Genomic DNA, 13,800 nt, shown 5'->3' on the forward strand with positions numbered 1-13,800 from the left:
ATAGCAGAGTTCACTAATGCATACCATGGCCGAGGCACGACGTACAGGTAAGCATAAAAAGCGGTGACAACCTTACTTTAATGTTAGTTTTACAACACAAAAGAGTAGCATGTACTACATGAAAGAACTTAATGCCTAGTTCACAATATATGAGCTATCGAATCATTCAAATGAAGTGATAGCTGGATCGTAAAGTTAAATAAAAAAGCACTGTGTGGGAAAGGCATTGAAAAAAAAATTAAGTCTATAGCTTTTAATCCTTTGTAATACGGTGTTTGAAATCAATTTTTTTTAGTTCGTTATTTTTCTAAGGGCATCTCTAATTGCTTGTTATCTTTTGTTTTAGCGCCAAAGCTTTAAGAAGCTATTCTGTAATCCCAGTATTAAGAATTATGCGTGGTCGGGGATTTGAGACGTGTTTTTCTTTATTTTCCCAGGGCAAACCGTCGCCCCGCTATCCTCGGGGATTCTATTCCGAAAAACCCCCATAAATATTTCTTACAGTATTTGTATCTTCCTTGGAGTATCGTTAGTAGGATGTTTTCTTTTTTTGCGGAATGAGTTACCATCTGCTTATACCAATGTGCAACTGGGGTATAAATGCTTTTTGTATAATTTACCCTTATGTGAGATTCGGGTACGCGATGAAATTATTAACGCATTGGTTTTACACGTATGCCTCTCTTTTTACGGTGTAAGTTTCTGTTTATTGTAAATTTGTTAATAAGACAATACCCTAAAGAAATATGCTTTTATCTCAAAAACAAGTTGTCTCTAACATTCAATCACAATCAAACTTAATTTATAAGAGATGTTTGCGAAATAATCAAAACAGTGGTAGTTTTCACAGTGGTAGTGCCCGCTTTAACATCTTAGCACTGCAGGGCCGGCACGCCCGGTGTAATACCACGACCACACAGAAGACAGGCGCGAAATGGAAGCAATTCCGTGTTTCGTCTGATGAGTGTGGTGCCGGAGGCCTAATTTAAGTCCCTTTCTCTTTACCACCCTTTTCTTATAAGGAGAGGTTGGGAAGAGGAAGTGGATTTGACGGTGGAGGAGATGCATAGGAAGTGGGAATATCCTCTTTATGTGCGTCTCCTCCTCCGTCGTATAAGGGTAGACAACGCATACGCAACTGCGGATGTCTATGGGCAGCGGTCGCTTCGCCGTTTTGGCGGTTTCAGGTGGCCATTTGCTCGTTTGCCACCTTATGTTATAAAAAAAAAAAAAACAATCATTACATTAACTTGTTCACAATATCATAAAGTAAAAAAGAGCGAAACAAAAACTCTGATTGAGAAGATAAATAAGTGCCAAATAAACTTTAACGTTTGCTCGTTCAAAAGGGACGTTGTAAAACGACCGCGTAAAATGAAGATAACACTCAAAACGCAATACCGCGACTGTCCTACGCATGTACGTAACATCACCCCGGGGCCGAGGTCGGACGCACTAATATATTACCGCGGACTACATTCATTAGCAATTTGTTGGGCTCTAGGGGTAACAATTCAATGACACCACATTTAAAATAATATTGATTTAAAAAGGCAAACCAGATAGACTTCGTTATAGGTATACACAGGGGAAGAAGAATGACCCTTCACGTTTTAAAATCGGTAAATCCTTAACAACATGCAGTCACATTGGAATGGACAAATACATACAAATTCTTATAATGTTTATGCAAATAATAAAAAATAAATGATTGTATAAAATCACTCCGCTTCTCAGAAAAGCAAGTCAAACAAATATGTTAACTGGAGTCGTCATCGCGAACCGTCATTGCCAACTGTTACCGCTTCCCGATCCCGTTTTATACACTTTGGCGTTATTGTTTGGATCTTAGTACCTATAAATTTTACTGCATATATTTTGAAGGTATCGAAAATTCGAAGTTAATTGTCAATTTACGCCGTTCCCGTTTATAGTCTCGACAAAACATCTGGCCCGCTGATTGCTTACGTTTTTATTATCGTTTTGAAACTGCCAGCGCTAAACTTGGAAATATTTCTATTTGTACATCATAAATGTAATTAAAATTTTATAATTTAACTAGCTTTCGCCCGCGACTTCTTCCGCGTGGCATTAAGAAAAAACATAAGTAAGTAGTCTACGTCTTCTTTCAGACTATCATTTACGTCTATGCCAAATTTCATCAGGATCCATTAAGCCGTTTAGGTTACAAACTCTAACAAACATCTATCCATCCATCTGAACTTTCGCATTTATAATATTAGTATGAATATAAAGTTTGATTACTCGTAAGTCAGATTATTAAGTTTAAAGTATCGATAAATCATCGATACATACAACCTTTGGCAAATGATGAAAATGGCAAGCTTGTGTGAATTACGAGATGTTCGTTCGGGATCGAAACTGATTAAGATCTTCAAGACGTTCCGCCACCTTGCCTGTCTCCATTAACTGATTAGCTCTCTTTCTAACCCCATTACGTTCCGATCACTTCCTTTCTATACGAATCTTATCTTTTCAAAGTTTTCAGCTCTTAACTTAATAGCTTTAAATTTTATTTACTTCTTACTTTATTAGCATTTTAAATAGCAGCGCGATATTCAATCTATGCTAGTGATATAAAGAAGAAAGGTTTGTGTTTTTTGTTTATAATAAATAAATTCTAAAACTACCATTATGAATTCAAATATTCTTTCACCATCAGAAAGCGCCTTTAGTCCGAGTAACATAGCCTATAATAATTATGTACCTACTAGATTTTTTGTAATTTCCGCGCGAATGAAGCCGCGAGCACCAGCTAGTATTGTTAAATTAAAGAATTTAATTAAAAAATATCTTTAAAATACTATGGAAAACATGTTTCAATCCTAAAGAAAGGGAGGTTAGTATAAAGTTCTCTTTATACAAGAGACAAAGATTTACTTTTAATGTGACCGATATAAAACTGTGGACCTAACCCCCGCCTAAAAGCAAACGCGTGTCGTAGAGTCCTTGAGGGTATTTCAGTGACCACATCCCGAGGGTCAACTGAAAGGTTTGACCATACTACGGGCATTTGTAATTCTAACAATGCTCTCACACGAAACAAATAACCACATACATTAAATTTAAATCACGTAATCTATCTAAAGACCTACTTAAAAAAGATTAAACGGAAGGGAGGAATGAGAAGTATTCATGGACTTAAAATGTCTTAATTTAAATTAATGGATCCTAGGATGCTAAAGTTACTAAACAGTTTCATTAGTACTATTGCATTGTTTTGGTTGCGTATAAGTGGAGGGTTCAGTTGGAGCAGGATATACCATTTGAATAGCCCTACGTTAATTATTCAGCGCGTGACCGGGAGCGGGCGGCGCGCGGACGGCGCGGGCGGCATGGGCAGCGCGGGCGGCCCGCTCCCTCGTAAATCAAACTAGCCATTCGCTATTCGCTTATGCATTATACAATTTTATTTGTGCTAGCCCGCTGAATAGGTAATAAACTATGGCAGGTGAAACGTTCAGCCGAATGCCGCGAGAATTTGAATCGTACGCAAACACTTGTTTACCGGCCATTGATTTACAATGCGTTTTGTTCCGCACGAGTTTTGCGTGTGTAATATTGCTAATTTTTTTTCTTCAACCCTTCTTAAATATGTAATGCTAGGAAATGTTTTATTACACACCTTTTTAGAGAAATGTATCTTTTTGACTAAACGTATGCAAAAGTATGATAAAAGTTACGATTTCTATGATCTCGGGCAGGTTTTAGTACGTATTTTAGAAAAAAGGTCGATGTTGATGGAGCAGCATTTGCACCGGAGGAAGAATTACTTTCTTAAAATGAGAATATGAAAGAAAAGAAACTTAACGAAACCAGATAATCATATCAGAACTAAGCAAAGTTGGATTATGTAACATGCTCTAAAATTGGACATAAACTATTTGCTAAGCTAAGTCGTTAAAATACCAAAATTCCGTTCAGATCGTTGTAAAATTCGTGTATACATTGTCGGACTTTATCGGGGCAACTATTAGTAGTTAGTTTTGCCGAGGTCTCTTCATCAGGGGGCGCGGCGGAGCGGCAAATTCACTCCGACCCTCGTTCCACACGTGGCTGCCTGCATCTCAGACGCTTCTCACGATTATCCTTACGTTTAATTTAAATGCTTAAATTGTTATACCGTTTTTTAACTCTATTTCGCTGTAAATCTAAATAATTACAATAAATGTCATATTAGTACATACATACAGTTTAGTTTCCACTCGTTTCTTGATATTTATTTCATCATCCACTGAGGGGCTTGGATCTTACACTATATTTCTTTACAATTAGGTAAATGTTAAACAATTAATTATTTTGTATTTTGATACTCATTGTACTCTTTAAAGTGACGTTAATTTATTTCTTCGTTAACTGCGCTGGTTGTATCGGTCTTTTCAATAATAACTTCCATATTTCTACAGAAACGTGAGAGGAATTTAAAAGCAATTAAACAGAAAGAATTGTATAAAATAAAATACAAACGTGCTACCAATTATAGTTACAACGTGCAATTAAAGTAAAACATCGAAATTACCAACATTCTCGAGCGTAATGACCTCTTGTTACAATTATCATTATCAATAAAGCTATTGATTAATTGAAAACAATGCGAAACGCTGATCCGCGTTCATTTTAATGAAATGGGAAGTGAAATGATCATTATTACGTGGAACGTTTTTACTGTATTGTAACCCTCGTTGGCGGAATTACCTGACATTACCATTGCGACAAATATTTACAACAAACGGCATCATTCACTTCGGCAACCACAATAAATTCCTGAATTACGTTTACTGTAAATTGAGAATATAGACTTAAAATTTAAAACACATTTTGTAGAAAGAAAGCATATTCTTTTAACTACTAAGCATTGACAAACAAAATTTCTGAATGCAAGTTAATTATTTTTTACGATTTATTAAAAAATACTGCAAAATCCATAAAATCATGATCATCTATTATTATGACATGAAAAACATTTTTTTACTATAAGTAACTACAAAAAATTACACCAAAAATATATCTATGTACGTATTTATATACGTGTCTTAAAACAGCTAGTATAGTCAAGCCCTAAGGACGCACTTTGTTCTTACAAAGAAGTTTAAGAAGTTGTTCAACAGATGTTCTGCGTGACTTTTATACCCAACACTCGTATAATAATAATTCTTTACATTTTGTGGGAAAATAAATATTGTAAGTTTGTTTCTACTATTTTCAGAGTAGATTTTTAGATCGTTTATATTAAAAATATTATTTTTTATACTACACTGATATACCTAATATTTTTTGATGCTATGTGAGGTTTAAAATGTTTTATAATATTCCTACCTACTTATTACATCCTCCGCTTTCTCGTATTTGTGCTGTTACTTGAGTATAAAGAATAAAAGCGATAATAAGTATTGCGATTCGAAACAAAAGCGACAGCTATAAAGTGTGACGTAAAAAGATTATAATTAAATGCACTGCAAGATTTTAAAAAGAAACTTCGAAAAACTCTCTCGTGTAATGGAAATCGTGCCCCACGGCCCCGGGGGCATCGCGGATTCCCAACACAAAAGACTCAACAAAAAGGTTCTGCCGTCACATGAACATTGTAAAACTCGCCCTCTTACTCACTTCTAGCAACACACACAAATACAAACTTTAAGCCGATTGATTAAGTCACATTTTTGAGCTCCACTAATTGTATACGAACAGTTTTTTCCAATCCGATAATGCGACCTTAGCGTCGGGATCATGGTTTACTACAAATTGTATTAGAGTAGTAGATTTAACTATTTACGCGTGTCCGAGCTGGGTACCGGCTACCTTTACAACCTACAAAGAATAATAAAACTATAGTGTTATAAATTTTCGTTGTTTTCTATTACTGAAAGTTGCATACTATTCCTAAGATGAAAGTTGAATGGATTTTTTTTTTAGTAGATTTAAAAATTCTCGTAAAAACTCTATACAATTTAATACAATCTTTTGTCTAAAGCAGGAATTAAATTTCTCAGCAGGCTAAGTAGCGGGAAACAGGTAGTATTTTTTTAGAAATTTAAAGAAAATTCCATCCAACTTTCCAGTTGATTCCTAGCAAAAATTACAACACGAAAATTACGCGGTAATTTACTTTCCTCTGCGAAATTACGAAACAATACACGTGGAGTGAACCGTATTACCCTTTGTCGATTGCGGTCCAGACAAGAGAAATACGTAAACCGATACGCGATATATTGCTGGCATTATGTAGTGCGGGCCGTAATTGAGTTATCCAGTTAATCCGAATGAGTAGTTATATGGGTGAGTGGTTAGTGATTATATTAGCTGGGATACTTACGTCCAGAATGCAGCCCTCGCGCCGCTCCAAGCTTCTTCACAAATCGATTATCTCTAGCCGTCTCGCATTCCACGGATATCGCCTTGATCTCGATTCTCGATTCCACTATGAAGGTAAGTATTAAATATCTCTCTAGATGCGTTCATGCTCGGAATATTTTGTTGCAGGTATCACTAGTCTTGCATTACTTTCTCGTTCCTATTTTCATACGATAGCTTCCACAAGCGTCTACCTTCGTCTGTATATTTATACGAGTATAATTATATCCCATTATTTTAATTCAATCAGATAATTGGCATATTATTATTAATCTTAAAGTGCCACCTTCTTCAACATCAGGGAAACTTGCACACTTGAGACCGCGACTCTGAAAAACAAACGGACTTTAGTTATAACAATATGGAGTTGTTTTATTTTAATGCCATCTGTTTAACACAAATTTTCCGAATTCCTTTTAAAAGCTGCATCTATAGAATGTATTACACTAAATCAATAACATTTAGACGGCCCATACTTGTCGTAATACTTTGTTATTAGATGATATGACTATAATAGGCTGAAGCATTGCTCTCGAGCGGGCACGCAATGGATTGTTATCTCACTGGCCTGTATCAAATCTTGAAAATCGCTCGGTATTGTTGTCTTTTGTGTTCATGTCCGCATTCGTTTTCCATCGCACACCATTATTCACATTAAGTGGACAGATCTCGGGTCAGATCCAGGCGCAAGAAAAGCACAAAAAGTGCCCGCTTTATCCGACCATGATAAATCTACTTCAAATCCGAGAATAGCGTCTTTTATGAAGGAAATTGAAATAAACCGACCGTGCGGATAACGGCTAAGTAAGAAGATCGGGATCCTTTTAGAATATATCGGCGAATCATTTTCATTCATCACCATATTTTAATGCGCCGTTATCATGTTAATTGTTTGTTGAACATTGTAGCGGCAATTTATATTATTGATCTAATATATGATTGGACATCACAAAAACAGCCTATGCAATATTTTTAACTAGCTTTCGCCCGCGACTTCGTCCGCGTGGTATTAAAAAAAACAAAAGTGATTAGCCTATATGTTCTTCCAGCAGAATATCATTTTATCGAGTTCCGTTCAAACGTTTAGGCTACAAACTCTAACAAACATCCATCTATCCTTCTAAACTTTCGCATTTATAATATTAGTAAGATAAGATAAATTTATAGTAAAAAAGTTTAAAAAGGTTTCCTTTTTCGAAGCAACTTAATACATATAGATTTACGTCCGTACTTTAGTGGCGGGAGAGAAATCGAGCGTGAAATGGTTACCACACGAAGCAGTTGTCTCGTGAACAAACGAAATAGCAGATCGCCGGCCGGCGTTTGGCGGAAAATTGGCTGGCGCAACTGAATATAGCATGCTCGTAACTTTAGATAGGTCTGCGTTTATTACCTACAGAATGAAATAGTAAAGGTAAACTATTTTTGTTCCTCGCATTCTTATCATGTTCATATAAAACGATTACGTTTTGTTTGCTTCAAAAATAAACGATTTACTTACAAGGCCTTTTTATAGTTTCACTAGCTTTCGCCCGCGATTCCGTCCCCATGTATTAAAAAAGTAAGTAGCCTATAGATTCTTTCAGACTATTTTCATCTATGCCAAATATCATTAAGATCCGTTTGAGTAAGTCTTAAATAATTTCATCACAATCATATCATTCCTTGAGTTGTAGGGCCTCAATGACCTTTTTTGTAATTCAAGAATGATAACACCAAGTGTGACGAGGAACCGGGTCACATAAGTGAAAAAACATGTTGCGTTCAATTTAGATAAGAATTAAGGGGATGTCAGTTTTTATCATATTTAAATGCAACCAGCAATAAATCCTTTTTTTTATTTAAAAAAAAAGGATTTATTTTTTTGGCTTTTGTGTGTCAAAGTTAATTTGACATTATTATTTTTTTATTACAATTTGACATTTATTATAAATTTTTGCTCAATAATAAATTGATATTTTCAAAATTATTTTTAATATGTCTAATGAAGAGAAACGTGTCGAAATGGTTCCAAGTGATACTGAAATTATTGACAACAATGTAATGCGACACTCATTGTCTTCTATTACAAGGGAACTACAAAGGTAAATGTAATAGTAATATAGTAGTAATAGTAGTAGCAGTTGTAGTAGGGGGCTACGGTTTCCGCGAGTCCACGGCTACGGCGGTAAGACACCCATGTATACAGAATGTGTCACCACCGTGCACTGGAGACTTTATCCGTCTTCCATAACTTTTACCAGAATGTACAAATAGACTCGTCTTATAGGTTTGATATTTTGGAGCTATCTTTCCGGACTACCTTTATGACAACTTTCCAGATTCCATTTCAAAGATCAAGATTCCAATGCTGACCGTGATGTATTTGAAATAGTTAAGCAATGCAAAGAAAATTTAAAATCTAAGACGAAGAAGATGAAAAGGTTGAATGAAAAAGTCAAAACTGCTTGCTGTAAGTACATTATTTTTATGATAATTTGTAAAAATGAACACTCAGAATTACATGTTCATGATGAGTAAAGTTTTCCTCATTTTTTTCTAGTCGTAGCAAGTACCGTTATGTCAGCTAAGGATAGAGAATCTGATAAAATGAAAACACTCGTTGAAACTATAGAAAACAATTCTGCAAAGGTTATTGAAGACAATACAAAATTGAAGCATATTATTGAAGATCTAACCAAAGAGAACTTAAAGATTTACAATAAAATCGACAATCTTCATAGCTGGATTAACTTGGGATATGAAAAATTACAGAATCTCCGTAATGAACCTGTAGAAGATGTAAGTTTATTTAGTAAATTAAAAATGATATTTATTTATTGTGGTCAATATTACGCTGATTATCAAAATGAGAATCAAAGATGTGAGCAATTAGAACAAAAAACGCGCTTTTACTATAACAAGATGAAACTTTTGGAAAACGATTTTAAGAATGTTACTAATGAAGTCAAAAGTTTACGATATCAGAATATGAAGTTACGATTAAAACATAATGAAAAAAGACTTATAGCGAACACACCAGTACTACTTACTGCGGGTACAGTCAAAAATTCACAGAAAAATGCTTCCGAGGAGAATTTGTCATCGAATTGTAAAAGCAGAAAAGTATCGGAACATTTTGATTTATCATTGCATTTATCCATTGTTCGAAAACTGCTTCACGATCAAAGTACGATGATTCTAAACTTAAATGAACTCTCAGAAGAACTTAATGCATATGAATAATAATTGTAATAGTAAATCACTCACTTATTATTAATCAATGATGATCATAAACTTCAAATTTGCTGAGAATCTGATGTGTATCATGCTTGGCAAAATATCTCAAGTCAAGATACTTCACGACATTTGAAATACAGTAGTAACGTAAGGTAGGTAATAAGACCAACTTGCTCCTGCATACATAAACTACCTTCCAAATGGTCCAGCCGTTTCAAATATTACCCGAATTAAGCTCGAACTTAAGGAAAGACGAGGACAAAAAATTAAATATTAATTTTTAATTATGATTTTTCTAATATTACATACAGACAATTGCAGACAAAAATAATTATAAAGTGGACTAGGAGTTAAATCACACAAAATTAACATTTAAATATTTTAAGTAGTTTATAAAAGTTTACTAAAAAAATTGAACTTGCTGCTACTTAACTAACAATCTTGATAACGTTTATAAATTGTCATGCATGAAAATGTTCGTGAATTGAGTGACTATCTGGCGACAAAATAAACAAAAAAAATACGGCTCGAAAAAGTAAGTTGACATATAAGTATTTTGATAAGTGTTTAAGCTTAAATTTTAAAAATACTTAAGACTGTCTTAAACACTTGAACACTTAAAATACTTTTTATGTTTAAACTTCTAGTTTAAGCAATATTTTTAATCTATTCTAAAAGTCTATAACCTGCAAAAGTTTTGCCGAAGTCACGGAGCTCGGAGCTCAAAACCAAAAGCCAAGCCAAATACTTCTCTGTAAACGTATATCGTTAAGTTTAAATTGAGAGTACTAAAAATAGATTTAATGAATGTTATTTAGGTGCAGAGCAAACGGATTCACAAGGTGCATCAGGCTCACAGAGTTATTGCTATTTCGTTGCCGGTCAGTTGACGCAACCAAAATGTCTTTAGAAAAGGCAAAGCAAGTCGCTGCTTTCCAAGCTGTGGACGAATTTGTGAAAAGTGATTGCATCTTTGGTGTGGGAAGTGGTTCGACTGTTGTGTATGCAGTGCAACGTCTTGCGGAAAGAGTTGAACTCGAAAATCTTAAGGTTATATGTATACCAACTTCATTCCAAGCTAAACAACTCATTATAAAACACAATCTGACGCTCGGAGAACTTGAGACAAATCCTGTGATAGATGTTACAATTGATGGCGCAGATGAAGTCGACTCAAACATGACTTTAATAAAGGGTGGTGGAGGATGTTTGTTACAAGAGAAAATTGTTGCGTCCTGTTCAAAGAAACTTGTAGTCATAGCTGATTACACCAAAGACTCTGTAAAACTGGGTGATAGGTATAAGAAAGGCATACCTATAGAAGTAATTCCTATGGCATATGTTCCAATTAGAAATAAGATAATACAAAATTATGGTGGAGAAATAAAGTTACGGGCTGCAATAGCAAAAGCCGGACCACTTGTCACAGACAATGGCAACTTTATTTTAGATTGGATGTTTACTAATCAAGATCTGGATTGGGAGGATGTTTGTGCATTTATAAAAATGATACCCGGAGTTGTAGAAATTGGTCTTTTTGTGAAAATGTGTTCTAAAGCTTATTTTGGGCAACCCGAGGGTACTGTGTTGGAAAGATCTGCTTAGGTATTATATTTCTAATTGTAAATTATAAGGGGAAATCTCAATCAATTTTATATGTTCCTGTTTTTGTACTGTAAAATAAACATTTTCTTATATTGATGTTTTTTTTTAACAAATCATAGTTAGTGTATAACAAGTTTGTAAAAGAGTCTGCTCTTTTACAAACTTTTATTATGTTTCACCTATCCCAAAGGTTTTCATAAAATTAAATTTGACCCAAATCCCAGTTACTGATTGAGCTTAATTGTATACATGTGTAAATTGTAATACAGTACTTTCTTCAGCTTTTATTACCATTTCCCACTCCTTGGTAATTATCAATGTTTACCTAAAAGCAGTATTTTAAAATATTTAAACCAAGAATTTACTTGTAATAATTTATTTTAAATTCTGCAATAGAATATTATAAAAATCAATATTTCCTAATCATATTTCAGGTGAAATTTATTAAACGCTAGTGATTGGTGATGCTTAAAGTAAAACTTACAATCCATTAGAAACTTTAGACATAGACAATGACATGCTACATGGTAGGTATGCTAATTCTTCTCAATTATTAAGAAATTACTTTATGGTTCGAATTATTTAAAAAGTTATTATAACAAACTGGAATGTGACTAGACATATTAAAAGCTGTATTGTTGCTTACAAAATATAGAGAAAATGAATACATTTATCACAGTCTGTAAAATAGTTTTGCAACAGATTTCTTAACTTATACTATAAGTGAATTTTTAATCTATATTTGTGCGATATAGAGTGAAAAGCACAAATGGTGTACAAAAATAGATCTTAATGGCTTGAACTAACATCTGTTTGACCAACATAAATGATTAAGGCTTCACAACATTCAATATTGCTTGGCTTCACTGTTTTTAAGACGCACTGTTCAAGTAGAGTCGTGAATTAGCTACTAAGAACTATTCATTATAAAGTTCATTGGAGTTGAACAATCACCAAATAAGCTATGAAATTTTAACCATTTCAATAGGAAATTTTATATTTCAATTTATTTGTTACTTTACTTAAACATTGTTAACAGGTTTCTTAGTGATATTATGTGAACTCATTTTAATCTTTTGGTGGGAAAAGTACAACTTGATTTTCCTGTCCTACTATGCAAAATATAAATATACATCAAATGTTCATCTATAAAGAAAAATGCATAAAACAATATATTCTTATAGATCTACTAAGCCATATTTTTAAAACTAAAACCTTAAATGTACACAATACAACATAAAACATTTTGAACTTAAATTCTTTTGAGAATTGTGAATAGATCTATTAGGCTTTTTTTCTATTTGTTTTAATTACTAATTAGTATAATGAATTAAGAAAATAGATGCATTCCTAAAATTAATACAAACTAGTTTTTTTCATTATTCTTAAAAACTCTTCTTGATTAATTTCCCCATCACCATCTCGGTCTGCTTCATCTATCATTTCATGGAGCTCTTCATCTGTCAAATTCTCACCAAGCTCCTTTGCAACCCTCTTTAAGTTTTTAAAGGAAATTTTGCCTGAAAAAAGAATATATCACATATCAGTAGCTACACTGAATGTTAGAATTGACTGTTTTTTAATTAAATGTAGATTTATGAATAAGTATTTGATATTTCAAAAACTTGTATAAGTTAATATTATTTGTTTTTAGTAGCAAAGTGAGAGAATAAAATTGTAATTTGGTATTTGACTAACATTTATTGTAAAGCAACTATAAAATTATTATATTACCAGTTTCATCATCATCAAAGAGCTTAAAAGCTTTCATAATCTCCTCTTTAGTATCTTTTTCAGCCATTTTTACAGTCATTACATCAAGAAAATCTTCAAATGCTATTTTCCCATCACCCTTATCTATTTCTGCAATCATCTTTTTGATTTCTTCCTTCTTTGGCTCAAAACCAAGGGCTCTGATCGCCACTTTCAATTCTTTAGTATCAATTTTTCCTGTATTTTCAGTATCAAACAAATCAAATGCTTCTTTTATATCTCGACGCTGTTCCTCAGTCAATTCAAACTTCGGACCTGACTTCTTACGTACTCCACCAGGTGCAGCATTATTTGAGTTCATACTTTTCTTTTGTGAGTTATTCACCGTCGTTGTCTATAACGTAAAAGCAAATATTTCTTTTAAACAGTTCTATGTTTGTAAATATAAAAGCAAAACTGAAGTATGAATAAAAATACAATAAAATGGGCATGTAAATAAACCGTACAATCTAATATTTCAGATAAATATAATCAGTAAACGATTGACTAAACATTTAATCGGACTTACCATTGCGATGTGTTATTGCCGGTGATCTCAGTATGTTGCACTAAGTAGTAAGTCGACTATTAGTAGGTAAATTTCTATAAATCTTGACGTTTACTATTAAAAATAACGAAATTCCTCAACCCTCTAAAATGAATATTAGGAAATAATCAAATGTTAAAACTAAAATTAATAACGAGTCGGAAACGTCAAAAGTTAAATTGACAACTTCGAGTTTGACAATATTTTGAAGGGCCTGGCTACGAAACTTTTAAGCTTTAATTTTTTTTTAATCGCAAAACATGTGAAAAATGCCTTTACTCGAGTTATACAAAACCTTTCATAAA

The 13,800-nt window shown here is 33.5% G+C and overlaps 3 protein-coding genes across 3 annotated transcripts; 2 read left to right on the top strand and 1 right to left on the bottom strand.

The window, feature by feature from the left end:
• The first annotated feature begins 8,279 nt into the window (after positions 1-8,279).
• On the top strand, positions 8,280-10,497 carry LOC106100453. Its single transcript, XM_013279312.1, has 4 exons — positions 8,280-8,456; positions 8,694-8,824; positions 8,915-9,743; positions 10,410-10,497. Exons 1-3 carry the CDS (start codon positions 8,350-8,352, stop codon positions 9,595-9,597), a joined length of 921 nt encoding a protein of 306 aa, XP_013134766.1. The 5' UTR covers positions 8,280-8,349; the 3' UTR covers positions 9,598-9,743; positions 10,410-10,497.
• LOC106100454 (ribose-5-phosphate isomerase) lies at positions 10,211-11,275 on the top strand. The gene has a single exon (XM_013279313.1). The coding sequence runs from the start codon at positions 10,399-10,401 to the stop codon at positions 11,194-11,196; it is 798 nt and encodes a 265-aa protein (XP_013134767.1). The 5' UTR covers positions 10,211-10,398; the 3' UTR covers positions 11,197-11,275.
• A 300-nt stretch (positions 11,276-11,575) lies between these two features.
• On the bottom strand, positions 11,576-13,665 carry LOC106100461 (caltractin). The gene is made up of 3 exons (XM_013279323.1): positions 13,478-13,665; positions 12,931-13,303; positions 11,576-12,716 (listed from the first exon to the last, which is right to left on the bottom strand). Exons 1-3 carry the CDS (start codon positions 13,478-13,480, stop codon positions 12,553-12,555), a joined length of 540 nt encoding a protein of 179 aa, XP_013134777.1. The 5' UTR covers positions 13,481-13,665; the 3' UTR covers positions 11,576-12,552.
• Positions 13,666-13,800: the final 135 nt, after the last annotated feature.

Source organism: Papilio polytes, unplaced genomic scaffold (assembly GCF_000836215.1).
Source record: "Papilio polytes unplaced genomic scaffold, Ppol_1.0 DF824047.1, whole genome shotgun sequence".
Lineage (NCBI taxonomy): Eukaryota > Metazoa > Arthropoda > Insecta > Lepidoptera > Papilionidae > Papilio > Papilio polytes.